General features: G+C 38.7%; 2 protein-coding genes and 1 pseudogene across 8 annotated transcripts; 2 read left to right on the top strand and 1 right to left on the bottom strand.

Moving 5' to 3' along the window:
* Window positions 1-1,808: 1,808 nt before the first annotated feature.
* LOC111336237 (trace amine-associated receptor 1-like) lies at window positions 1,809-4,917 on the top strand. The gene is made up of 2 exons (XM_022942289.2): window positions 1,809-1,914; window positions 2,978-4,917. The coding sequence occupies exon 2, from the start codon at window positions 3,142-3,144 to the stop codon at window positions 4,123-4,125; it is 984 nt and encodes a 327-aa protein (XP_022798024.1). The 5' UTR covers window positions 1,809-1,914; window positions 2,978-3,141; the 3' UTR covers window positions 4,126-4,917.
* On the bottom strand, window positions 4,625-26,736 carry LOC111336241 (D-aspartate oxidase). 7 transcript variants are annotated; one of them, XM_088743137.1, is made up of 11 exons: window positions 26,521-26,731; window positions 25,417-25,537; window positions 22,538-22,617; window positions 17,383-17,448; window positions 14,897-14,951; window positions 13,794-13,895; window positions 12,934-13,019; window positions 12,605-12,725; window positions 10,948-11,037; window positions 8,763-8,876; window positions 4,625-5,121 (listed from the first exon to the last, which is right to left on the bottom strand). In XM_088743137.1, exons 1-11 carry the CDS (start codon window positions 26,706-26,708, stop codon window positions 5,005-5,007), a joined length of 1,140 nt encoding a protein of 379 aa, XP_088599263.1. In that variant the 5' UTR covers window positions 26,709-26,731; the 3' UTR covers window positions 4,625-5,004. The 7 variants fall into 7 exon arrangements, 6 of the variants coding, with proteins under 6 accessions (XP_088599263.1, XP_022798029.1, XP_088599266.1 ...); XM_088743138.1 differs by lacking the exon at window positions 4,625-5,121 and adding an exon at window positions 5,978-7,736 and having other exon boundaries at window positions 26,521-26,736; XR_015994634.1 differs by lacking the exon at window positions 4,625-5,121 and adding an exon at window positions 10,124-10,786 and having other exon boundaries at window positions 26,521-26,736.
* LOC148717719 (uncharacterized) lies at window positions 20,472-21,562 on the top strand (annotated as a pseudogene).

The following is a 26,736-nucleotide window of genomic DNA, read 5'->3' as shown; positions in this document are numbered from 1 at the left end:
TTTTACAATTGAACTATTAAACTAATTGGAAATATTGCATTTGTTTAATCTTCTGCAATGATTCCGGCTGGAAAAGCGTGGCGGCCTAATGGTCATGTCGCCCTGGACATCCTACAGGTGTGTAAATGGAGGCGAATTTAAAACGGGGAGAAACCATATGATAGATTAGCATCCCATCCAGGGGGGAGGGAGAGTAGAAATATTTCGTCGCTTAGGCTGTATGGCTCTGACGCAGACTTTTTTTTTACTTCTAATACGTGCATCTCCATGAACAGCACCGGTAAGTGTTCTTTTTTTGGGGGGGGACCCTGTGAGAAAAATTTCGTATTAAATTATTTAATTAAGTTGTGAATTTATCATCAATTTTAATCATCAATATTCGTATTTATTCGTTAATTTACTTTTATTTTTTTAAAATTTTATTGTTTTTCGGTCATTCCAGGAATTCCGGGTATTCCGGTATTCCGAGTATTCCGGTTCTGGTTCCGGTTCCGAATTCCAGCATTCGATATTTTCCAAACTACCCATAACTCGAGATTTGCTGGTTGCTAATCAGTGGTATTGCAATAATGGCATGATTCTCAATGAAAGGTATCGGGTACTACTGATCATACGTTTTCTTTTCGCTCTCAAGCCCTCGATAGCCATATTTAGTTTGGGCATTGATAACAGACTATGTTTCGATAAACATATATCTACCGTCCGCAAGAAGAGAAACAATCACTTTTGTGTCATAATAAGGCTTCATAAACTGATCTCAAGTGACATCATGTTAAAACCATTCATGTAAACAAGATTTTCAGCCTACCACATTTTCAATACTGCTTTACAGTTTGGCATTATTGTAAAGCACAAACGTAGAAAAGTTAGAGGCTTTGAATAGACGCATTGTTAGGTTTATACTTAAGGATTACAGCTCTTCCTATGACCAGTTACTTGACGAGGTCAACCCCACTTCGTTAAGTCATAGACGTCTCCAGTATATGTTATTGCCTTATATGAGCACTTGTTTGTAGAAAACTACCCAAATGATATGAGAACCATAATTTCTCCTCATTCTGCAAATTACAACCTTTGTGGTCACCATATCCCGTCACGTTCTAAGCCGAGAACAACAGTGTATGGTCTACATTTTTTTTTAATTTCTTAGCTGCTAAACTATTGAATTCCCTACCTGGCCTGAGAGCTTACGAGGATTTATATGAATTTTATAGGAAAATCCGTCTTAGTTTTCTCAATTTTAACATTTAATATCACAAGCATGTATTTATATTTACAGTAAATTACATCGCATTCTGTTGTATTTTATATTTTATTCATGTATTATTTGATAAGCATGTAAATTTTATATTCCTAAAATGATTTGTATTTTCATCGTATTTTATTATATTTAGCACAAGACATTATTAGCTTTTGTAGCTACACTCAAATTCGTTTTTGAATAAGGTTTATACATTTATGTATGTATGTAGGTATGTTACTGACTCTGTCTAACCATATTAACTGTAAAATCCTACGCAAACACTTGTTGATGAAAACGTGGAGCTTCTTTGTCGATGCCTTTGTTGTTCTCCAGGTCTGAACCGTGAAGTAAAACAGGCTCAATGTTTGAGTCAAATGATCTTAGTAAGAAATCACTTCATCACTCCTCGAACGATTCAATCTCTTGCGGTTAAGGTAAGGGAATAAATAATCATTTCCCCACAGTTAATTGGAATGACTCAGCAAATTCTTATCAATTATTAAGGCAGGACAGTTGATTTAAGAGATAAAATGCCCGCAGAAGTCAATCAACGTGTCGGCAAAAGGCCGAATGATCAAGATTTCATTCTGATGTTTATGCAGCACTACATTAATTAAAGATAATGTCTTAGCTAAAACTATTCCACATGTCGAGGAACATTTTGAACGCCGGTAAGATATTTGCTTTATAATAATTATGTTTGAGCGGCTTTCGGTAAGTTCGTGATCTACTCTTTTAACATTTGTTTTACTCTGGACGCGATGTGTTCTTTTTAGTGCTATGAGCTCTTTATCTTATTCATTTCCGTTTTCAGCTTTTTACACAAAGAGGAAACTGAGGACTAAGGGCAAAGTAGCCTCGAAGATGCGCGCACATAGGGAACTTTTGATAAAAAAAAAATGCTTGAGCACTGAGAACAATTTCCGATACAGTACACGAAAACATCCTGATTTTCTATCTAACTGATATTGAGCAGGCGATTCATGATTAGAAGCGTGTTTTCGTGTTTCGAGAGTCGAGACGCAAACGTCATCAAAGCATTTACTCTACCAATGCCTTCTGGCATTTTTCTCTTTCCTTTTCCTCAAGAAAAATGCGAGTGTTTCTCTTAAGGGTTAGACATCTTTTGAAAAGTTATTTGGGTGAAACTCTTTTGGACACGCCTATATAATTTGAGCATTCTTTCAGCACTTTCTGATCGAGCCTGTGTTTTGCGGAGAATTCTTTTAGGATTATTTCTGAAGGAAAATAGAGTTGGGGTGTTTTTAAATTCGTACTAAGGGTTTTGAAAAACTTAGAACCTTCAAAGGAATTGCGATATGTTGAGTTCTAAAATATCTTTCGGAGTACGCCTGACTTGGGGAGTACTGAGAATAACAGCAACATATTAATGCTTTTTTTTAAATCAGCATTGACTTCGCTTACCATGCTATTTTTAAGTTCAGTGGCATCTGAATAAGGTCTTCTAAAATAACTAAAAAGCCATATAGGGTAAAAAAGTTAGCTCAGTGCCAAAGCAAGGAATAATTATTTTTTCTCGGGAAAATGTGGCCAGTCATTGAGTCCAACTGGAGGGAGGGCGTCGTAATACGTTGCGCTATTTTCGGAGGCAAGTCAATTGAATTTAGACAGTAAAATAGCAAAATGTGATGACGCCCGTTAACTGCCTACTCCCTGACGACGACACTGGTTTAATTTTCAATTAACTATTTTCTTCTTTTTTTTTTTTTTCAGGATCACAAGCGACAGAGAGCAGAGCCTTTGCTTTTCCAGTCACCCGAGGAGCAGGCAGTTGCTAGTAACGATAACGCTGGTAGATAAAACCCCAAATTTGCTCGAATTCATCAAACACTCGCTAGAAACAGAAAGATATATATATTTTTTGTGAACAGGACGAGATGTCTTCACAGGGAATAACTAACACCACACAGATTGACGAGGATCAAATGCTGCACGAGCAGCGAAAGCAGGAAGTCTTACCTCAACTTCTTCCGATTAGCTCATTAATCATTCTGACAAATTTTGTGGTATTCATTCTCTTCTGTTCCAGACCAGAATTACGAAAAGCTTCCAACTATCTACTGTTTAGCTTGGCGATTTGCGATTTTTTGAACGGCTCTGTGAACATTCCTCTTTTTATTGTGATCTTTATTCCAGTGGTAGATCAATCTAAAGTTGCTGGCCTTGTTTGTGCCATGGAAATTTCACACAATTTTATCGCCATCGCGGCCGCTTGTCACATATTTCTGATAACCGCTGAGAAATACATGGCTATCTTGCGTCCTCTCAAGTATCACGTGATCAAGAAGAGGAAAGTGTTTTGGGCTATTACGGGAGCTTGGTTTACATCGGCGTTGCTAGCCGCCGCACCAATTGGCTGGTTTTCCTTGAGATTAGGCAAGAATCCCATGGGATTGATCTTAGAGACCTCATTCAATATCTTCTGCTTGCTTACGATCTTCGCGGTACCGTACACGTTCATCATTTTTGCGTATGTTGCCATATTCAGAAAGGTCCGCGAGAGGAACGCAAATCAAAACAACCTACAGAGCTTTAAAATACGCAAAAAGAGGAGAAATGAATGCAAGTGTATTATAGTTTTTGCTACCATGGCGATAGTTTTCGTCATGTGTTGGCTACCGTGGTTCGCCTTGCGTCTAATTTTTTCTTTGGTTGGCCAACGGTTGATTACGCTAAATTTTGCTGATATGGAGACAGCTGCACAGGTCATCCTAATCATGAGATATCTTACTTCAGCAGTAAACCCTTTACTTTACTCATTCCTCAAACAAGACTTTTGGGGAGCGCTGAGGCGTTCATTGTTGAAGACGTTGAGGAATGTTAAAAGAACATCTTCAGAAAGCAGGCCAAGCAAACGATGAAAAAAGAAGCGATCCTTGACTTAGCAAGTGGTCGAGATCCACCCATTATAGTCCGCAAATTTAGAAACCTTTAGTACTCTGTACCTAAACCCTACACCGCATGGCCCAAGGCACGTTCCTGCTAAGGGGGCTCTCCGTTTTCAAGGAACACCTCGTACTTTATTTCAGACAAAGTAAGCAACCATTCTTCAAAGGGTATAAAATGAAAAAGTTCAGACCCTCCCCTCTTTTCTCTTACTGAACATCGTTTTCAAATAGGGATATTGAGGCCCAGTCCACTTGGGGTGGAAGTATTACGTAGAGGAATTCGGTTGTATCGAGTCCCAGGTATCTCACAGTTCTTTCCTTTCGAGTACTCCATCGCGTCGCAAAAACCGACGTACTTGTCGAGAGTACGTCGGCGTGGACTTTGAAAGCATAATTCTTCTGGTTGGACACTATTTGAATAAAATTCGTAAAATCAAAACAAAATCAAAGACATGACGGAGAAAACTAAGGCTAGATTTAAATATTGCATTTATTTGGTTAGTAGGGATCGACAGCGAAATGAAGTAAAACAAAACAAACACGTACTACTTCCGACACTCGTTTGAATATGACACTATCCTGAACTATCAGTTGATGGTGTCCGAACGGACTGAGATTCCTGCTTTGTAACATATAGGCCTAGTACATTTTTAACATCATTCGGTACCCAAATTAATCTCTCTCAGTCAGCTGTCAAAATTTATCAATTCGTGAATATCGCTTAATTTACACTTGATAAAAGTAAAAAGTGCTTTTTATTTTGAATTTGTGTATTCTAAAGCGTAATGATGAGGTATAAACGAACGCACAACATCTCGTCAAAGTGCACTTTAACTTCAACATCTTTGATTTTCAAAGTTTTGACTTGTGCTCCTCTGCCAGAAATTGAAAAACTAAGTCCATACAGTCCTTGGCACAACCCCAGTGTACTGTGAGTCCTCCACCTCCGTGACCATAATTATGGACAACCTAGAAATACCAAAAGACTAATAAACAAAAAGACAAATTTAATTTAAAGCTGGCTATCACAAACTAGTTTGCACTGAAGTTTGATATTCTTCAGTCGAGCATACGGAAGCCTGAGGCGAGCAGAAAGCTCGACCAACGCACGAAGGGAACAACGCGAAAACAATAACGCCTGTACGTACACCAATGAGCTACACTGGTAATAACACTGTTCCGGCGTAGCTCTCCATTTATTCACGTTATATCATGCGTTCGTCACATATAATGGAAGTCGAATGCTTCACGTTGTTCTCTCGACAAAGCTGTTCACTGAGCTCTTCGCTCAGTTCAAAATGTGTCACATCTAATAACCATTATTTTATAGATGGCAGCGCCCACGGGCAAGATGTGTGTGTGTTCTATTGGCTACCCGAACGGGCAAGATGGGCCCACCTTGCCCTCTTGGTCCATAAAACGCAAACAAAGAACTTGGCTAATATCCAGCCATTTTGACCCTTGGTCAATAACGTGTTACGGGAAAATTTTCGCAGCCTCCGCTCATTTCATTCAAAGGCGTCAAAAACATAGGCAATTTTTTGGTCAGAAGTTCTTTTCAGACTAATGACCAACCAGGCACTTTTGAATGCGTTCGTGTGCGATGCAAAACGTGTCCTTTCATTCACAACACTGATAAAATATCGGGACCCAAACGATCCAATAAGATCACCGATCGCTTCACGTGCACCTCCGCCAATGTAATTTACTGCATAACTTGCACTTATTGCGAAAAGATATACATAGGCGAAACAGGCAGAAGACTAGGTGACTGATTCCGAGAACACCTTCGCGACGTGGAAAGGAATGACAAGGACACATCTAAACCAGTCGCTAGACATTTTAATTTACCTAATAATTCTAAGCAACATATGGCAATCTGCGGTCTTTCCTTACACTTAGGTAGCACAGAAAGCCGTAAAACTCTTGAACAAAAGCTCATCTTTCAAACCGGCAGTCTAAATCCCACAGGGATCCACGAATGCTTTTCATTCCACTCATTTATTCCTGTTTATCTCATTGCCATGTTCCCACCAATAACGTAGCTCCATTTTCTGCCTTTGAAAGCACACACAACCCACAATTCCTCTCAGTATTCCCTCCGACGAAGGGCTAACGCTCGAAACGTCAGCTTTTGTAATCGTTACGGTGGCCAATTTACCAATTCAGCTTTGTTGATATATCCAAATTATATCGGTACTTTTGTTGTTCAATTCTAGTGAAATTTTTGGTAAATAAAAGTGTTAATGGTCTTTCTGGCAAAATCAGTTCTCTTGTTAGCTGGCAGCTGAGTATTTTCCTTTCATACGATCAAAGTTAACACCATCCTTGCTTAGATAAGCGGAAACTTTTAATTGTATTTTTCATTTTATTTTGTAATCTGCTCTATTGTAATTACAATGGGTATATTTTTAATGTCAAAGCTGTGAATTCTCCCCTGAGTTTCCTATTTCTAATGGCCTAAAGTTTATTGAATCTGCTCTTCCATTTTCGGCATATCAGTGTTTCAATGTACATCATTTAGCTTCAAAGAGAAGTTTTCCGTTCCTTTGTAATTCTCATTTAGATATTGTCAATTTAGAGAACAATAGACCCTCATACCAGTTCAATATTTAAGCAAGCTTTGTTGATTACATCCTCGATTACTGAACTGAAGAGGCTAGAGGTCATGTCACTTGTTGGCCTGACCTAAAATAAAAGTTTACTTTGGAACCAAAACGCTGTCTCATCCTTGACGTCTGTATAAGCTCGCTCGAAGTAGATCTCCGTGTGCCAGGAAATCGTGACGAGTTTTCGTTCTCGCTGCCGAGTCGCTTTACAAAGCTAGCTCCCCCCGTTATTGCTGTGCCGTCCGAGAAGGTTCAGTTTCCCAGCTTGGGTGCGAAAGCCTGTTTTCACAAACGCATATTTATAATCCATGAAATAAACTGGGGGATAATCAAAGGTAAACCTCACTAAAATAAAAAACAAAGCAAACAGAACAAAAACCACGCCTGTTTTGCAGGCAATTACAAACACCCTTGTGTATCGAATTTTGTGGAAAAGGCAGGTCGTGATATGCAACACCCTTGTCCACGCAAGATGCGACCCAGGTAGAGTGCCCACTCAAAATGCACATCAGACCTGGATACCCACGCAAAATGTTTAGCAAAGACGACCGTGGACGCGAGTTGTGCATTATCGTTACGTTACACTAATATCCACGTGCTGTCACAAAAAATTGAAGTGAAGGAATGGCCCACTTTGTCAGGTTGGTTTGCTTCACATTCGTGGTTCTTACAGTCGTACTTTTTCAAGGTTCTCCAACAAATGATTTATTGCAATCTGCGAATTGTCTTCTGCTACACTGCGAACATTACTTCTTAACACGGCATAAAAATCAATTGTAAGTCTTGGAGTAGTTACTGATCGGTTCATGAAGTGCTCGTTACTGGTATGAAAGATCGTGTTGTTGCGTGACACGCCTTTGGAATTTCCAGAACGTCCTGTACTCTTCTATGGTAGAGTTAGTCCGTGTAGTGATTTAGTAATTGTCTTGTATCCTTACATAGAACACAATTACCTTTAAGAATTCGTGCAAGCTCCTATAAAACAAGAGTTAAGGCCTAGTTACAAAGAACGAACTTTTTAAAACATACTAGAATGCTGTGTAAAATTGGAAGTTAATTTGTTTTCACAAGTAGAGAATGAATTCAAATACGTAGAAAAGCCGTGTTTCAGAGCTACGTTTAACCCTTCTCCTTTATGAGGTAGTTTCCTGTGTACGGTATAATTTTTTGCTCTTGTACGAAGCAATCACAAATGTACAAAACTTTTTCATGAATCATTTATAGGAGCTTTAAGGTCGCTTATGTATGCATAATTAATTTGAATATATGAAGGTCATACATTTGTACTGCGGTTTTAAGAAATGTATGAAAGCGATCCTCGCAATAATGAACACTACTTATGTAGTAAAGATTAAACAATTTTAATGTAATAGAAAAATCTGAGCTAGTCCGAGCTAATCCGATGTTAGTGAGTTTCAGAGGCGCTTACCAATACTTGGCTGCGTAGCCGCGCGATGCGGTTCTAGTCGAGGCCCACAAATTGACCCTTGCTCACCATAGAGTCTCCAGTAGCTCAGTGGTTAGAGCATCCGACTAGATCACGGAGGGTCGTGGGTTCAAGTCCCATCTGGGGCTCGGATTTTTCTAGTACTTATGTAGTAGTGAAAATAATGCATAAGGAAAAATCCGTCATGTGCTTGGCAGAAATCTCCAAAAAGCGGAAAGGATTGCAAGTATAACTGACAATAAAATGCAACCATATCGTGTCATAACTTTGAAACAAGTTACCATACGTTGTAACTGTCGTAGGTTTTGAGTGAAACACAGCAGAAAGAACGAGTTTGTGTCGACTCCCAATAGAAAACTAAGCATAGTAGAATGATGAAATTGTTAAGAGTACTTTAATATTGTAAAGGCTGATAGTTTCTAAAGAAACTGTTTGGGGCTGCGTCGGTGGGGGTAACTGGCCAGCGTTACGATTATAAAAGCTGACGTTTCGAGCGTTAGGGCTCAAATTATTTAATATTGTAACATAGTATCAGTGATATATTCCAAGCTTACTTTCAGAGTTTTTTCATTTCCCAGATTTTTGTTAAATTTCATAACTTCTCTTTCAAGCCTGACACTTGATCGACCAGGTCGTAGTCCAACCCAGGCCTCCAATACTGGAGCTCGCTAAAAGTGATCAAAACAAAAAGAAAATTCAAGATCCAGGATAAATAATACTTCACTTGTAGAATTGAGTACTTATCGTCCACGGGTCGAAGATGGTAGCATTATGGCAGCAGGGCCTCTTGACACGACCCCAAGCTTCTTTTCAAATAACTGCAATGGATATAATTCTTTAGCAGACAAATGTTTCTAAGCGTTCGCATGAAAAAATAGTCAAGCCAGGCCAGCCCTCTTTGCCAATTAACCCTAAATAAGAGCTCAATTGACCCGGCAGAAAAGGGTTGAAATTTCCTTTATTAATTTCACCGATGTACGCACCAACCCGGGTTTGCACTTTTACTTAAATAACTATTCCTGCATTGTTTTTATGGCTACTGCCTCCTTAGGAGGCGAAGCCATAATGTTGTCCTGTCGAGTGAGTGTAACAATCGAATACGAACGACCTCTTAGCCCTCAGCGAACTTTACTTTAATCATTTTCTCAACAAGCTTAACATATATACAAGGCTGAGGGGAAGGCCAAGAAACAGGAAAGGGTTCCCTTACAAAAGGCCACCCAAAAAAGAAAAACACTACACATACCTATATATATTTGTAATAATATAATAATAATAATAATAATAATAATAATAATAATAACAATAATAATAAGTTAGGTTAATTCAGTGTCTAACTGGTATAAATAAGCCTTACAAAGACTCTTAAAATCAGAAAGAGACTCAGACTTTCTGACATGCACAGGTAAACAATTCCAGGCTTTAACTGTTCTATGGAAATAGGAATATTTTAGCATGTTTGTTCTCGCATATTGAGTTTTAAATGACAAATCAGCATTTCTTAGTTCATATGCTGCATTTTTTCTGGAAATAATAAAACTAGATAAGTTAATATTTAAAAGTCCCTTTAAACATTTGTAAAAGAAGATCAAGTCAAGTAGAGTCCTTCTAGACTTAAGGGTTAGAAGATGGAGAGATTTCAACCGCTCCATGCAAGATCTTCCTTTGATCATGACTCGCGTGGCTCGTCTCTGAACGCTTTCAATCATGTCCTGCAAAAAGGCTTGGTGAGGGGACCAGATTTCACAGGCGTATTCAAGGTGAGGCCGCACAAGGTGTATGTAAAGCTTGCGAATCACAGCAGACTGTGTCTGATTTCCACATGTCCCTTTAATCAGCCGCAGGATCTTATTTGCAGAATTTACTTTTGTAAAGATGTTGTCATGCCATGCTAGTGTGTGGTGTAGCATTATACCTATATCTTTTTCCGTGTCAGATAGGAGTACTTGTTTCGTACCAAGATGAATAGATATTGTGGATTGGTTTTTTCTTCCTTGTTATACGGAGCTGTTTGCATTTCTGTGAATTAAAGTTAATTTCCCATAGTTTACTCCAATCATGTAGAGCTGACAGATCGTTTTGGAGGGTGTAACAATCATTAAGGTCGTTTATCACTCTGGCACACTTTGCATCATCTGCATAGAGGGGAAGACTGGTACCAGTAGAAAGGTTTTCCGCAATGTCATTTACATATACAAGAAATAGAATGGGGCCAATGATAGATCCCTGAGGAACTCCGGAAGTAACTGGCTTCCAGTCTGACGCAATGCCTTCGATGAGGGTTCTATGACGTCTATTTGTAAGATAGTCTTTGATCCAGGCTAATAATGGATTTCGAAAACCAAGCATTTCGAGTTTATACTTTTAAGTTTCTCATGTGGTACCCGGTCAAAAGCTTTTGCCATGTCCAGGTATATGACATCAGTTTGACCACCCGAGTCAAGTGTTTTTGCCAGTGAATGAATATATTGAACAAGTTGGGTAACGCAAGATTTATGTTTTCTGAAAGCATGTTGTTCTGGGTGAAGAAGGTCTTCGACATGGCTGTAAATGTGGGTATGGACACATCTTTCAAGTCCTTTTGACATAATGGACAAAAGTGAGATACCTCTATAATTGGTAATTACATCTTTTTGACCAGATTTAAAAACAGGGGTGAGATTTGAGTCTTTCCATTTCTCTGGGAAAACACCACTTGTTAATGGACTGGTTGAACATTGATGTAACCGAGTCACTTACTTCAGAAGAAAACTCTTTCAGGAGCCTGGCAGTTATGCCATCTGGTCCAGGACTTTTTGATGGGTCCAGGTTTTCGAAGATGGATTTTACCTCAGAAACAGAAACAGTCACAGTTGAAATTTCATGAATAGGTAAAACAGGGTGAGATCCTGGTGGTGGAGGTTCAGCATAAGCATGACTATAAACTGAGTGGAAGTATTCATTAAAGAGAATTGCTTTACCAAAGGATGACGTGACTGGGTTTTTGTCCTCTTTGTTTCTCTTTAATGCCAGTGGAAGTTTTCTAGATTTTGTTTTAGTGCTATAAAAGCCCTCAGCGAAGTCTGCCGAGTTTTACCCGGCATTCCTCACTCTTGGCTTTTGTTTGTTTCGGAACAACTTCAGTCATTCAACGCTTGAAAATGATTTCTTCGGATTGCTTCGAATGTTACCACGCGATCACACTGTTTTCCGCCGCTACTTATTGTTTATTTCAGAAAATTACAGAGGGCGACAAACATCTCACTATCATTTTAGTGTGGTGTATGAAATAGAAAAAAAACCTTTACGTGCAGAAATGTCTTCAAAGGTGAGATCAGCGTATCATGAAAACTTAGAGGAATTTCTTTTCTTGAAAGAAAGAGTATTCTACCGTTTGAATCAGCGAATTGTGCCCAAGAGATACGAAGATATAATTTTTCACAATTCTTGCCCTGGTCAGATTGTTTGTTTCATCTATGAAATAAGTCTCACAAGAGTAAAGTCACAAAGTTCTCTCGATGAAGTCAAACGTAACGGCCTAGGGTCAGACCCAGGGTTTCTACTGGGTTTTCCTTCAGTGCCCTAGACATCGAAATTTATGGAGAAAACAAAGATATTACATTTTTTTTCTTGTGAAAGGATTATGAGCTGTCACTATAAGTATCCGTTCTCATCTGTAAGACGGACATCAAAACACATGCCAAACCAAACAACAAAGGCACCTTTTTTTTAAAGTATAATATGTACTCATTGACTGAGTGGAAAGGCCGCACGGGAAAATATTTGGCACGAGGTCATGACGCGTGACGCACGGTCTGTGCAAAAAAATTGGCGACTTGCAAAAATTTGGCAAGTTTTTCAAACTGGGGGTCGCACTTAGTTTACACTACCTGTTGACAGATTTTTCACGTAAACAACCAAAAAAGCTCTGGTGCGACAATTATGCGTCGGTGGGATGCCACTGTAAAATTATTTTGAGATGTTTATCGTCTTTTGTACTGTCACGTAAGGCAAGAACTGAAATTGCCGATTTAAACGGTAAAATGCTCTCTCTTAAAAGAAAAAACATTTTTCCCCTATCACACCGATCACACCTATTTAGATATTTCTGCAAAGAAAACTTTTATTTTTAATCGCGCACATCCTGAAATGTCGTCTTCCATAGTGTCACGGAAAGAACTGAAAACGTTATATGCTAGTGGTATTAGCGAGAAATCACAAAAGAAGAGAAGTCAACTGTGTATCGAATGCGAATGTCGAACTACGAAGATAATCCGAAAAAAAAAAATGTAGCACTGGGGAACATCGGGTCAAAATTGGGTCAAGATCGAAATTCTGTCGTTACACTCACTCATCCCGAAAACATATGTGGCTACCCTCCTAAAGGAGGCAGTAGCCACAAAAATGATCGACTCACAGCGAGACTAGGCACTAGTTCTCTTGTCACTTCCAGAATGTGTCGAGTATCATCGGCACTTATTTTTGTGTCCGAGGTTTGATGATACCCAGTCCCTCCGAGAACAACTTCACCGTTTGCTCTGGGGAAAGAATACCAAAGGTGGATTTCAATATAAGCTGTTGCTTAAATCTGTCTCATTTTCTTCTCTTCATTTGATATCAAATAGGTTTCCTTCAAGAAAATATAATAATGGCAAATGCAAAATACGATGACGACAAGTGAATAAGAGGATGAAAGAATGAGGCTCCTAATAAGCAAAGCCTTAAAAATAATGTACACCGCCTTACTGTGGAAGGATATAACAGTATCTCTCCTGCTTCTGAAGGTGCTTGGTATCCAGCGCATAAGCCTCTTTTATCCATGGTGCAAACACCTACATTTGGCCGACAGAGGACATTTTTGACACATTATTCATGTACAGTAACACAAAGGAAAGTATTACCAGCTGTTGCTGCAGTCGATAACGCAAACCCTCCATGGAAATTGAAAACAAATTCAAGTTATGAGTAGAGATTGATTATAAGAAGTGGCCATGTCCAACACGCGTAAGGATAGTACGAAGAAATAGAGTACAAATGGAAAATTTTGAAAGAGAGAAGGATCAGAGCTTTGTGAGGATATAATTTACACCAGCGGAACCTGAGCTGGATTGACAAGTTGACAAATACTAAGCGGCTGGTTCAAAGTAAGACTTCAATGTTTTGGACCACACTTCGGTTTGCTTCAACTTATCACGTGCCGACAAACACTGTTTGAGTTACCTGGAGTAAAGTAACTTTACACGTATCCTGATAAAAATATTGTACAAATCGATTTTGATTAGCGTCAGTGTGAGGTTTTGGTTCGTAAGCGTTTGCGCTATTAGGAGTTCATTCACTTCATGCGAATAAAATATACCACTGAATGTTATCGACAGCGTTGTTAGGGTTTCCATGACAGTTCATTAAATGTGATCGGACTCCTTGATCAAAAGTATGGCGAGGTGAGAGATCAAGGAGCAGGAAAGCTTTAACCCAAGCAGAATTCCTTCTACCATCACAGCTGTTAGCACAAACAATATTTTCTGAAATAAGCGCTATCAACGTTATCGGAATTTAACCAGGATTTTCAAAAATAAATTAAAGTTTGCCGTAAGGCAATTACTCACTCTCAATACTTGACCTCTCACAGGATCCATGGAAAAGTCATTCACCAATTCCTTTGCTCTCATCCCAGAGCAATTTACAACAACATCATAGACACCTGCAAGCTATAGTATCATACTTTCTTACGGGAAAATTTATAATTTCCATGTTTTTGTTTGGAGCAAAAATAATCCTTTTTTTTTCTTCAATATTCATTGATGTTTTAAAAAGATGAGAAGCCCGAAGTAGTTTTTCAATCGCCCACTAGTACACATCGTTTTGTACTTGCCGCCTTTGAGCACCTGCACCTGTGATCTCATTCTGAGTTGATACTGATCAGTAAATATTCCTGGTAGCGACGTTTTGTGGTAACTACATTTGAAGAAGGCTGTCATTCGCAATCATTTTCTTCCATACGATAATTTTCGTCGTTGCCTTTTGTTCAAACTTAACACTAACATCGCATAGTTAAGCAGAAGTTCTAATTACCCTCTAACTTTTATTCCATACGTTGCTCCAAGATAAGTACTTTTAATTTCGAAATGGTGAGTACAATCTCCGTTCTCTTAGTTAGTGGTTTCCGAACAGATGGAAAACTCAAGTAAAATCGTTAACTAGAAAGAGACATTTTCCGCTTTTTGGGATAATAATATTGCAAATTTGGAGAACAATACAACCACGCGCACTATAGTACTTAAGGAAGTTCATAGTAAAGCTTTTTCGATTACATTGAGGACTGTGGGGTGATTGCGAAGTTGAGTATACCAAAGGTCATGTCGGTTGTCGGCATGAACGAAAATAAAAGTACTTTGGAACCAAACGCTGTCTAGTCCTTGACTTCCGTACACGTTATCTCCAAGCAGATCTCCGTGTACCAGGAAATCGTGACGAGTTTCCTACCGAGCTATTTCCCCCGATATTGTTGCGTTCCCCGCAAAAGTCCGAAAGAGCGAAAAAACACATCGTCATAACTTATCTTTTACAAGAATCTGATTAAAAAAGGTTCCCACATTTGCCAAACAGCAGCAGTGGTGTGGAAATGACATTTTCACCAGCTGGGAGAAGATATGCATGGAACAGCATATAATTCTTTCTTACATAGTACCATATTGTAAAGATATCTCACCTCCTCCAAGGAATCTAGTGTTTTCTTGATAATGTACCCACCCAGATGCTTAAACCTAGAGGAAAAGATAATATATGCAGTAACGATTTTTATTCCATAGATATCAATAAAAATATCATTTTTTCTTCTGTTTCCGAAACATGATATTTTCCATTCCATTCATATCTTTACAACTGAGGATATCAATGTCTCCATGGTAACCGATTTAATCAACATGACAAAGGGCCGCTTATCTGCACCCAAACCGCAGCTTTACGACAGCAGTGGGCTTCAGGGATTTAGAGAGTGATTTAATTAAATGTCCTTCCACTGTTAGTTTTCCGACCCTCTGACACTGTTCAAAAAAGTGTTCAGATAAAAGGTTCGGCTAAATTTGAGATGGCTTAGAATGCTTTATTGTTAAACGGATAAACTTTGTTGAAATAACCGGCCCAAAGGGTTATTACATTTACGAATGTTGAAGGTTGAATTCAAGTTTTTCTGGGTGGGAAACATTTCTTGTACTGGATCTGTTTAATCCTGTTAAAGCTTCCGATATCACTATATGACCTCTTGCACCTTGGTTCAATGAAGATATCACAATAGCTAAGCGAGGAAGACGAAGGGCTGAGAAGAGAAGGAAATGTACTAGATTGTGCGCTGATCTAGTTGGATTTGTGCATTTGTGAAAAAGCACCTCCATTCGATCATAACCAGTTTATTGACGATAACGGGGCCGATCAGAGGAGGCTGTTCATAGTAACCAAGAGTTTGCTGAATATGCGCTCTGGGGCTACTGGATACTACTTTTCCGTCACACTCTGATGTTATGATTCTTGCAAGTGATATGGGTGGGTTTTTTTTTTTTAACCCAAGATTACTAGTATCAGATCATAGTTAGAAAGCATTGCGCACTCCATCCTCTATCATTGCCTGGGCCTGTATAACGGTGCATAAAGTTTCCAACATTATATTCTCTGACTTTCATAGTCAGAAATATAGTCAGACGGTAGAATCAATTCGTGATTTGATTACATTGGGGAAAAATAAATTTTGTATCCTAGATCTTATTAAACGGCTGACTGTCAAGAATCTCTGATGTACATGGCAAATATCGGCGTCAATCTATATTCTGAAGTACGAAACAATGAATACCATCAATTTTTCGCCTTACTTCATGACCGATATGGAGCAAAGTCACATGACTTCGACTTATTTTTCGAAGAAAGCACTTTTCATTTTTTAAACAATTGCCTAAATTTCGTAGTTTTTATCGTGGCTAACGAAAATAAAAGACTCAAATAGTAATAGTCCTTCTCGGAGTAGTCCATTTGGGTAGTCTATCGGGGCAATCCATGGACTGGGGGTCAGAAATTTGTCCATCACCCGGGGGTCGCACGCTCAACAGTATACCGTTTAAAGCGTAATTTTCTTAGCAATGAGGCAGTTGCTCGTTATGTTGGCAGCCTTTGATTAATCAACATCAAAATCCCTACTGTTACAAAACTTCATATATTTTTAGCACTTGGTGGGAAATTTTCGACTAAAAAATGAAAGCACTATACACGACCTGCGTAGAACGTTGGGGAAGCTGCCGAGGCTTAGATTCCAGACCCTCAAAGCTGTTTAATTTCCCGCTGATGATAAGAAAGTTGTTCGCCTTCATACCCTCTGTTGGCTTGGCAAGAACGTTAGATCTTTTATGTGGTGTAGTTTATACAGTGTTGTTGTTAGCAATAGGATGCAGAAGGTGTCATCAACTTTGCTTTTTCGATCACTTTTTGCCACATTTTTTTAAAAATTTTGTTCAGTCTCTGTTAACCTGACATCTGGCCATTTCCCAAGGCATGGTTACCAAACGTCTGGTGAAAAACTTTCTTTATAGTCAGGGGAAAAGTTAGGGAATTTCACTTTGAGTCACAGGAAAAATTTACTTCTTTGAAACAAGTCAGGGAAAAGTATAATCTCAAGAAAATATTGTCCGGGCTCTTTTCTTGATGACAGTTCATAGTTTCCTCTCGTAAAGAAAGTTCAACTTGGTTTGTGAATGAAATTTCTCCCATCATTAATATTCTCTCAAATTTCAATATCTATGGTACATTTCCCAACACGAAACGTGTTGGTTTGGTAAAATACTGTTGAATGAAATTGAAACGCAACTGATGCTGAATTTCCAAGACAAAGAATTATTTTTCTATATTCCGTCAAGGATCCATCAATTGACGTACACGTAATGTGTCTCACTGAAAGCTTGATAGAGAAGGTAGTTGTGTTGAGGAGGTTGGATGCCACTTTCAGGACTCGTTGTTAGTCAGGGAAATTCTACATTTGTCAGGGAAAAGTCAAGGAATTTCAAAAAGCTATGGCTGTGGCAACTATACAAGAGTGACTGCCTTTAGGTTTCACTCTTCCTGATTTAAAAGACGTCTATGTAGTTCCATTCAAGTAAAAACTTTCGATAAACTGAGGAGATACTAAAACATTTGCTAAAACAAAAACGATGTCACCTTTCTAGAAGCCATGGATCGTAATGCCTTCCATTCAAAAACATTATTCTACAGGAGAAACCAAATCTGTTGATTGAAAGGAAAAAATAACAATAACTATAAGAGCTCATAAAATAGCTGAAATCGTTCTTATACATTCCCCATTTTGTGCAATTAACAAATGAAATTACAATAAGTGATAATAGCAGTCGTGTTTAATCAATAGAAGGGACCTTAAGCAGTTAGGACGAAAATGCTGCGGAAGTTGAATAAAAAAATTAATCATACTTTTACACCTTTTACCGTTCATTACGAGAAAAAACGCATTCATTTGCGTTAAAAGGCGAACAATTGTGTGAAAATACAATCATTAGAGACAAAAAACCGTCATTTGCGCGTAAACAAGATTCAATAACGATTTTTGCATTTTAATCAGCATTCAATGGCAATTATGGGCATTCTTATGCGTCATTCGTCAAACAAAAGAGAAAAAATACTTTCATTAAACGTTCAAGTCATTTACACCTTCTTGAAAGTCGATAGAGACAATACACAATGTAGTGCATCCTCTATTAACTCTGAGTGCATGAACCATTCATTGACATTATTATCACACTGTTTGCAATTCAATAGCATTGTAGTCGAAATCCACAACCAAACGAGATTCGCACTTTTACTAGCGATTCGCTAAAGGCAAATGTACATAAACGAGTTAAATATACAGAAGAGGAAAGCAGAACGAAATTCAAATAACAGGAAAAATGACGGACAAAATAACGAAAGTTACAAGATTATGTACAATGTACAATGTACAATGTACAAAGGACGTGAATGCAAAACGAAGGTGAGGCGCCGTGACTACAAGCATTACTGGACGGCATAAGTCTGAATAAGACAATTATTAATGCACTTGTACAAACAATTCAGGGCAAGGGTACCATATAACCCCATACATTAATTATGCATTCAGTCTTTGTTCAATTAAAACAATAGCGATAACTATAGAACTCCGCAGAGACTAGTGGTCTTTGTTTTCAAAATTTGGATTTTTTTTCTAAGTCTTTTTTGAAAGAGGGTAAATTCGGCGCGTTTTGGCTTTGCAAAACGAGAAATTTAAGGCATTTGCCAGAGGTTTTTAATTTTGAAAAATAATTTAATGTTCAGTTTCGCTTTGAAAGCGTAAAATTGGCCGGAAAATAACGTCAAGTCTACGGTCAGGCTTTGAAGTTTGTCAATGTAAAGTTTAAATAAATGTTGTGTCTTACCTGTTCTTGTGGTTTTGGTTGATTCTTTCATTATCCTTTCATGTCCTAGTGATGAAAATTGTTCGTGAAGGCCGGTGCATACAGAGATGCAAAGAAACCTTTGTATCTAGTCTTTCTGGACTTCATAAAGTTGGGCGATTATGTTCGATAATGTTTCCAAAGGGATCGTTTCCGTAGTGCTGATGCCACATATATTCTTGTAGGTAGCCATCGAAAAGTCCTTTGGATGTTCCTGTTTGGGGCAAACCTCGCTTGATTCCCCACCATGTATCGATGCCCTGTGTGCGCGCACCGGTGAATTCCGGCGCATTGAAGCCATTCCGTCGCAACCCCTTTTTGAACATCGCCACTCGTACCCGTCTCGCGATGAAGCACGTCGCGTCCAGCTGAGTTCATTGCTGCACCCAGCTCGAGGACATTTTACCGACGTTGCAAGCAGGTTGTGATCCTTACACCACTGTATGTACCGGTCGTGATCCGATAATATTCGAGAAAGTCGAATAAACTCAGTCTCTCCATCTCCGAGTTGTTGTTCTTCTTCCTTCTATCTTCTTCTTTCGTTGATGTTATTAGAAAGAGGTATGAATAAATTTTGTTTTCTGTGTGGTATTTGGCCAATCGTAGAGAAGAAGAAATGCATTCTTTAGTGCAAAGGGGCCCTTTGGTGCATTATATCAATGCACATATTGTTATGAAAATTTTTTTACTGAAAGGTAAAAGAAAAAGTAGCTTTTGGAGAGGAACTCCTAACTGGTTTGCGTAGCATAGTGGTAAGGCTATGGTTTTGATAATGGTCTGATTATAACGCGTTGTCTGAGGAGCGATGGTTCAAGGCTCAGCAGAACTGCCAAGAAGGTAAAAAGGAAAGAAAAAAAAAAAAAAAAGAAAACCGAGGACTGAGAAGTTAGGAACAATGGGGAGAAGGGAGAAGAACCTGAGAAAGGGATGGAAACGAAAAAGCCGCTTTCAATCAATTTCTCTCTTATTGAAGCAGTAAGTACTTATTAGTAATGTATATATGCTAAACCCATGGGAATAAGGCATTGTCTTAAAAACAATGGGGCGCATACATAATTAATGAATTGAATGCATAATTAATGTATGGGGTTATATGGTACTCTTTCCCAATTCAGCGTCTTTCATATTCAATATGTAAGTAGCGATTTTCAAATGAATTTACATTCAGTAGAGTTCGTCCGGTTAATTCGCTTCGAAGAAACCGAATACTACTCTAACACTGATTTGCACTTAGTGTTTAATAGTTTTGGCGCCAGAGCGTTGTCCCAGGGAGTCTGGGGACCAACCCCTCTTTTTACTTAAAGACGCGACGAATCCAATATCGAAAATAACGGTCAGCCAGAGATAACGTAAAGATCTATAAGATGTATGGAATGCCCTACGAATTGTAAGTTACATTTCGTTGAACTCTCAAATGTTATTCTACATTTAAAAAAATCTGTATGTTTTTTAGTTTGACTTGCTTTCTCTGGCAACTAGTACGAAAATAAACGGGTCACACCATACATCTGTAACCTTCAAAGCTATAGTAACGCTTCAAAACGAAAGCGCGAATCAAACACAGAGAGAGAATCGTGAGAGGATTTGAGGACGGGGAGGAAGATTATCTTGTGGTCGCGGACTCGCTCGGAGTGAACCGATCAACGGCAAGAGACACTGTGGCATCAACGAAAACTGTTTACTCACCCTTGCTCAGATAAACTACCATTCAAACCCGAGATCCATGACCGCACCGTGAAACTTGCGAGGCCCCTTACTGATGACAGAAACAGACTTGATGTGCTGAACAAGCGAGTCGATTACACCACTTGGTTTAGGATCCATGCCGTAATGCGCCACTGTGTGTTTGTCGTCGAATGCGGCTACAACATCTGGACGGCCAGAAGGCACGGTAGAGCGCGACTGGTAGAGAGGGCGTACCGTCAAGTGTGCGGCCGGCGTGGACGAAACTTGACCGTGACCATGGCAATTCCGCCTATCAATGGACAATGCGGAATGAATGCTGCGTGTTTTGATAGCTTCTTGGCACAGACGAGGACAAATCTAGATCCCGATGAGGAGGTGATTTTTGTGTATGACGGTGCACCGGCCCATCGAAACCCGGTCATTCCCGCCCCAAACACGGAGCTTAAAATGCTTCCTCCCTACAGTCGTTTCCTAAACATCGTGGAGCAGGCAATAAGCTGTTTGAAAGCGGCATCAAGCTGACATCTTGCATCCGGAAATTCAAAAACGCATGGATAACGGAGATGAGGCCAGAGCCAGGGAAATCCCAGCGAAGGAGTTTCGAACACAGCAACTGCTCGAAGCTCTGCACAGAAACATCGACACTGTGACTGCGGCTAAAAGTGCGCAGTGGCACCACTTTATGCAGACCTATCTGCCAAAATGTTTGAATAGGGAGATTATTGAAGGGTAAACTGAAATTCAAAACAAAACGATTTTAGAACAGGTATTTTTCAATTGAAATTCGATGTGTGAATATTGAAAACAAAAAACCCTCAATTGTTTGTACAAGCCATAGTTAGTAGAAGCGCATAAATGATTGTCTTATTCATACTAATGCTGTCTAGGAATGCAATTGAATTGCAAACAGTGTGATAAAAATGTGAATGAATGCTATATGTACTATATTTCGTATATGAGAACGATCCTTCGCAGTAAAGCACTATTTGAGCAATAGTGAAAATCAGACCTGAAAAAAATTTCAGGCCTGTACGGGATTCGAACCACTGACCTCTGCGATACTAGTGCAGCGCTCTACCAATTGAGCTAACAAGCCAACTGGGAGCAGGCCATCAAATTAATTCGATATAAACCCGTAGATGATAAATCAAACAACAACAAACATATGAAACATATGTGTGAACTGCGGTTATGAGACGTATATGAGAACGATCCTTCGCAGTAAAGTACTATTTGAGCAATAGTGAAATAGTGCTTTACTGCACTATTTTGAGCAATAGTCAAATAGTGCTTTACTGCGAAGGATCGTTCTCATATACGTCTCATAACCGCAGTTCACACATATGTTTCATATGTTTGTTGATGTACTATATTGTTTGTTTATTGTCTCTATTGACTTTCAAGATGGTGTAAATGACTTGAACGTTAGCGCAATTGAGAGTGTATTTTTCTCTTTTGTTTGACGAATGACACATAAGAATACCCAAAATTGTTATTGAATGCTGATTAAAATGCAAAAATCGTTATTGAATCTTGTTTACGCGCAAATGACGGTTTTTTGTCATTTATGATTGTATTTCACACAATTGTTCGCCTTTTAACGCAAATGAATGCGTATTTTCTCGTAATGAACAACAAAAGGTTTAGTTAGAATTTCGCAAATGGCTGGATGTGTTCACCATCTCTAACGGCGCCACACCTCAAACTTCGGCATGACGTGTGTGAGCAGCACTGAGTTCCAAATGGAAACTTATATAATTTGCCGTCGAGTTTCCATTGTCAGATCACGCACATTTTGGTGATTTCACGTTGTTGTTCTGCAGAGAACAGCTAAGAAATGCACAATTTAGCCGTTGAACACATTTTTGCGGGCTCTATGAGATGTTGGGAGAACACGAGAAAAGCTCTAAGCTTTCCCCTATTTACGAGCTTCCTGCTTTTATGACATAACTAGTTACATGCCAGCTCTATAACTTGATAAAGCATCCGCTTGGAAACGGAACTAACAAATCAGACGATGTATAATATGTTCATAAATGTTATGAAGTTTTATGATGCCCATGCTAAGCTATTGTTTTGTAATGTCCTCGTAGACGTCACCATTAGGGTTTGCTTGAGGTCCCTGCTCTCTCGCCCTGCACACAGTTTACAATTAAGTCATTCACCTCATGAAAAATATAATACGATTAACAAGAAACCTTACTGACTTGGATGACTGTGGAAACTTCTGAAGTTCTTTCTGAGTAAGAACATGATAACCATCAACAAGATCTTTCCAGTGGGGTTCCTGTTGGTTCGAAGGGAAAGCCAAATTTCCCAATCAGCACAAACTTTTCATAATGAATTCAGTTGAAAAGGACACTTTCCATAGTAAATGCTTGGAAAACCAATTTGATAACAACCAGTTATATTATTCATCATGACTATAAGCATTCCACCAATCAGAGAATTTAAAAGAGTATCTGATTGGAGCAATTTGGTCTAAAATTGATTTAAGTTTACTACTACAGATCTTAATGCAATGAAAGAAAGCCAAGTGACTTCCGAAATCATACAGGATTCATGTGCTTGATTACAGCCATACATTTTCTCTTTTTTACTAAGTCTTAATATCTTAAGAAATATTCATGAAATGGATTTATCATGCCTCTGCTATGGTATTAAAAGGTTAAGAACTTAACACTGAGCTAACCGCCTCCCAGTTAGCTCAATGGATAGAGCGCTGGACTGTTGTGCAGTAGGTCGAGGGTTCAAGTCCTGGCCACACCAACACTCAGGGTCTTAAAATAATTGAGAAGAATTTGCTACCTTTCTATAACATCAAGAAATGGTTAGATATTCTAGTCTTCTCGGATAGGGACGAATAAATGGAGGTCCCATCTCTTGCAGGGTTGGGGTAGGAGACATTAATTTCCCACACACAAAATTACTGTGTGATGAATGTCCTCCCCTGGGTGGGATGAGTGGGATATTGGGCACACTTAATTGGGAGCCTCGCTCTGTTGTGCAACCCTCACCACACTCTGGTGAAAGTGATTAAATAAATAAACATAACTTGCATCTCTCCACTAATTGTAAAAAGCAATCAGCTAGATTTCCTGAAAGGCTGTAGCTAATTTGCTAAAATATTATTGCTATGATCATCCTATTTCAGTTCATCTTCAGGCAAGCCATCTGACAGTTTATCTAATTGTACTACACTATTGAACATTCATAAAAAAAATGCTGAATCCAATCATTTTAAAACTTTGCCTTTGATTAATAATGGGTAAGTGGCTCTACAAGTAGAACTGTCTTCTACAAAATGAATTTCCTGTGGCACTCAGTTTCAGTTAAGTAGGATGCTTGTGGCAGACTACGTTGAGAATTTGCTCAAGTGTTGTGATAGTCAGATATAGAAATAGGCCATGTGCTTGTGCTTTTCACTGAAGTTAGACCCCTTCCACACAAATAATATCCCCTGTTGTTGACATTATTCTTGTCTGTCTTCATTTTTAAGTTCATTCCTGTACTTTGAAGAGTCAGCATTAAATTTGTCCTTTTCTAAGGAAAACCAGAGTGAGTGTTCCTAACAATCAACACGTTGCATGTTAATGTCTTGTTAACCTTAAAACACAGTGCATTGGACAAAATTTAAGAATTCCTAATAAATTTCCTAGTAAAAGTGGATGCTTGAGATTCTGAAGTCACAGGTCAAAAGTCACAGTATCAAGTTAATTCTGTACTAATTATTGATTGAGCAGGCTTGGTTATTAGCTGCTAAGTGGGAATAAATGCCCCAACTCCTTCCTAAAAACACAGCAAAGAAGAAGATGAACTAAAGTATTTGATAGTCCTTGGACAATTCATTTTTTAAGGTAACATATGCATGCATTAGACACCACAAGACTTAGACCAGCTTGAAAGTATGGTAGGTAGGTTGTTTCGATTATCCTTAAAGTGCAACATTCATGGATATCCAGAGCAAAACTAAATATAAACTTTTAAGACAGAGATTTGTAACTTGAGGTTCACTAACTAAGTAATTGTCACATTAAAGTTCCCTTTTTTTCTAGGCAAGGAGAATTAAATGTTAAGATTTCAAATTTAGTATCAGTTGAAGTTGCATTTTCTGTGATTGAATGCAAATAACTTGTTCTTTTTGATGCAGTCAAAGCATCTACATCAGCACAACAGAAAAGGCATTTGAACAATATTCAATGTTTACTAGCTCTCCTTTAACAATCTAAACCATCAACACGATAAGGCTCTTTCGATGCACATCTGGGAATATACCTACAAAGAAAGCCCTTGCAGCTGTAATTTATGCTTATCTGACAAACTAAGCACTTGTGCTGTAAACATGTTAAACATGAGATCTGTACTGATAATACATGTACATTTATTTATACCATGCCATAGGATATACAGCCAAACAGTCAATACGTGCTGCAATCTAATAAATTCAACAAGAGGTGCTTTTTCCAGTTTATTTCAAGAGCTCTTTGAACAATGTCAGGGCCAAATGATTTCCTCAACTTCAATTTTCCATTGGGAACTCAGCAGAAAATTAAAATTTCAGCAAAATGATACAGCTGACTGTTGAGGAGGTTGATAGTTTTTTCAAAGAACAAAGAAACCCAAGAACAGAAAAGAAATGAATTCAGTTGTCACCAAGTTTGTCAAGTACAAGAAAGACAGTTGACCAAAATTCCTCTGACCCACACAATTGGATGTTTCATTCTGAAGATTGAAAAAGTGGACAGAGAGCAGTAGGAGCCTAATTCCTGACAAGTTTCAGAAACTCAGGTGGCATTTGATGTAACACCACTATGAATACTCTTTGATTGAAAGTGATGCCTACTGCATTTTCTATGGCACAGAAAAACACAGTTGTGCAACTCTTTTGAGTTGTATATCATGCAATGTTCCCCTCGTCAATTGCATTTCCTTGGTATGCATGCTAGCCTGAAGGCTCGGGTGTATAGCAAAATTATTAAAAATCATGGATATGGTTAAATATCATGGATATTCCATGATATTTAACTTGAAAGACTGACTGCACAACTAGTGTACAATATAAACTCATCTACATTAAGAAATATACCTCTTCATTTTCGTCATCAGAGAGATAGACAAGACTCAACTTATAGATTCCCAAACTTTGGCCAGCATCCTTCCTCTTCATTAGCTCTTGTAATTTTTTCATAGTTTCATCAAACCACTTTCTGAATGTTAAAAAAATTACATTTAGGAAGATACATCTGAAAGATTGACTCTCTCCCTGTAAGAAGGTAGAAACCCATGTTCATTTGTTAGGCCTTTGCCAATTGTTTGACTTCTGACCTGTTAATTTCACTATGTTTTGATGAAGGGAAGAGTTCCTAGGGGTGCAAATAACCCACTTTTTGAAAAGAAAATACGATAACTCATGACTATGACAACAATTACCAAAATTCTGGTTTCTAATGACAGCCAGTAATTTCAATATGTAGGAACCTCGATGGGAAACCTCTGCTTGTGCCACTTTTTGGAAAAAAGCTGGAGATAAGTGATTTCTTTGGGTGAGAATCTCCTTGCTGACTTCCCCTAAAGAGTCGGCAGTCATCAGATAGGAAAGCTGTGGCAGTGGGGAAGGGAAGGATGTGATGATAAAGTATAACTTCGAGTTAGGCAACCACTTTTTGTTGTAATAATTTTAAGCATTGTCTGGAAATCTCATACCACATCCTCTGGGAATTGGGACCCCAACTTTGAAGTAAAAAATGTCAGTCTCATCAAAGTTTTATTAATTTCACATTTTAATGGGACAGGGGTTGCTTTTTGATTGTTTTAAGACTATTGTTAAGCTGCTCGGGCAGCAACTGTTGGGAAGGTTTTTTTTCAGAAAAATGCTTATAGATCGTGTCCGCTATCAGAAATATCAACGAATTGCTACGGAGTACCTCATGCAAACGTTGTGAAAGTGCTTGATGTTTGCTTAGAAAATACCAAACGATTAAAAAAACCCTCGATGCTTTTTAGTGGACGAAATTTGCGAGCTTGCATGTGCATACCATATAATCACTGGGTAACAAATGTTTTTTTAAGTGTCTAAAAAATAGCGATTTTACGGTATGAACGAGCTTTAAAAATTCGTCAACTTTTAAAAATTGTCCGACTGCCAGACATGTAGAAACTAGCCAATAAATAATGCAGCAGAGCGGGATACCTTTGCAAGTGTACGGGTGTACAGCCCATCACAAAGGGCATGATAAGCCCAGCCGCGCCATCGCTGGTCGTATAGGGGGAGAACTTATCTGCTATAAGCGTAACTTTGATAGTAGGATCTCTCTCTAGGATAGAAACAGCTGAAGAGAGACCAATGACTCCGGCACCAACAACTGCAACAGAAGACATGTTTCTTCATTACCAGGTCTCCCACGGT

Source organism: Stylophora pistillata, chromosome 13, assembly GCF_964205215.1.
Source record: "Stylophora pistillata chromosome 13, jaStyPist1.2, whole genome shotgun sequence".
Taxonomy (NCBI): Eukaryota; Metazoa; Cnidaria; class Anthozoa; order Scleractinia; family Pocilloporidae; genus Stylophora; species Stylophora pistillata.
This window is presented reverse-complemented; position numbering and strand designations above follow the sequence as displayed.

Excerpts from the sequence above, each read along its gene's own strand:
- LOC111336237 (XM_022942289.2), top strand. The coding sequence starts at position 3,142 with ATGTCTTCACAGGGAATAACTAACACCACACAGATTGACGAGGATCAA.
- LOC111336241 (XM_088743137.1), bottom strand. The coding sequence starts at position 26,708 with ATGTCTTCTGTTGCAGTTGTTGGTGCCGGAGTCATTGGTCTCTCTTCA. Across the intron at positions 13,896-14,896 it reads CACTAGATTCCTTGGAGGAG|CTTGCAGGTGTCTATGATGT; the intron begins GTGAGATATCTT and ends ATGATACTATAG. Across the intron at positions 5,122-8,762 it reads GAAATGAAAAAACTCTGAAA|GTTGTCCATAATTATGGTCA; the intron begins GTAAGCTTGGAA and ends TGGTATTTCTAG.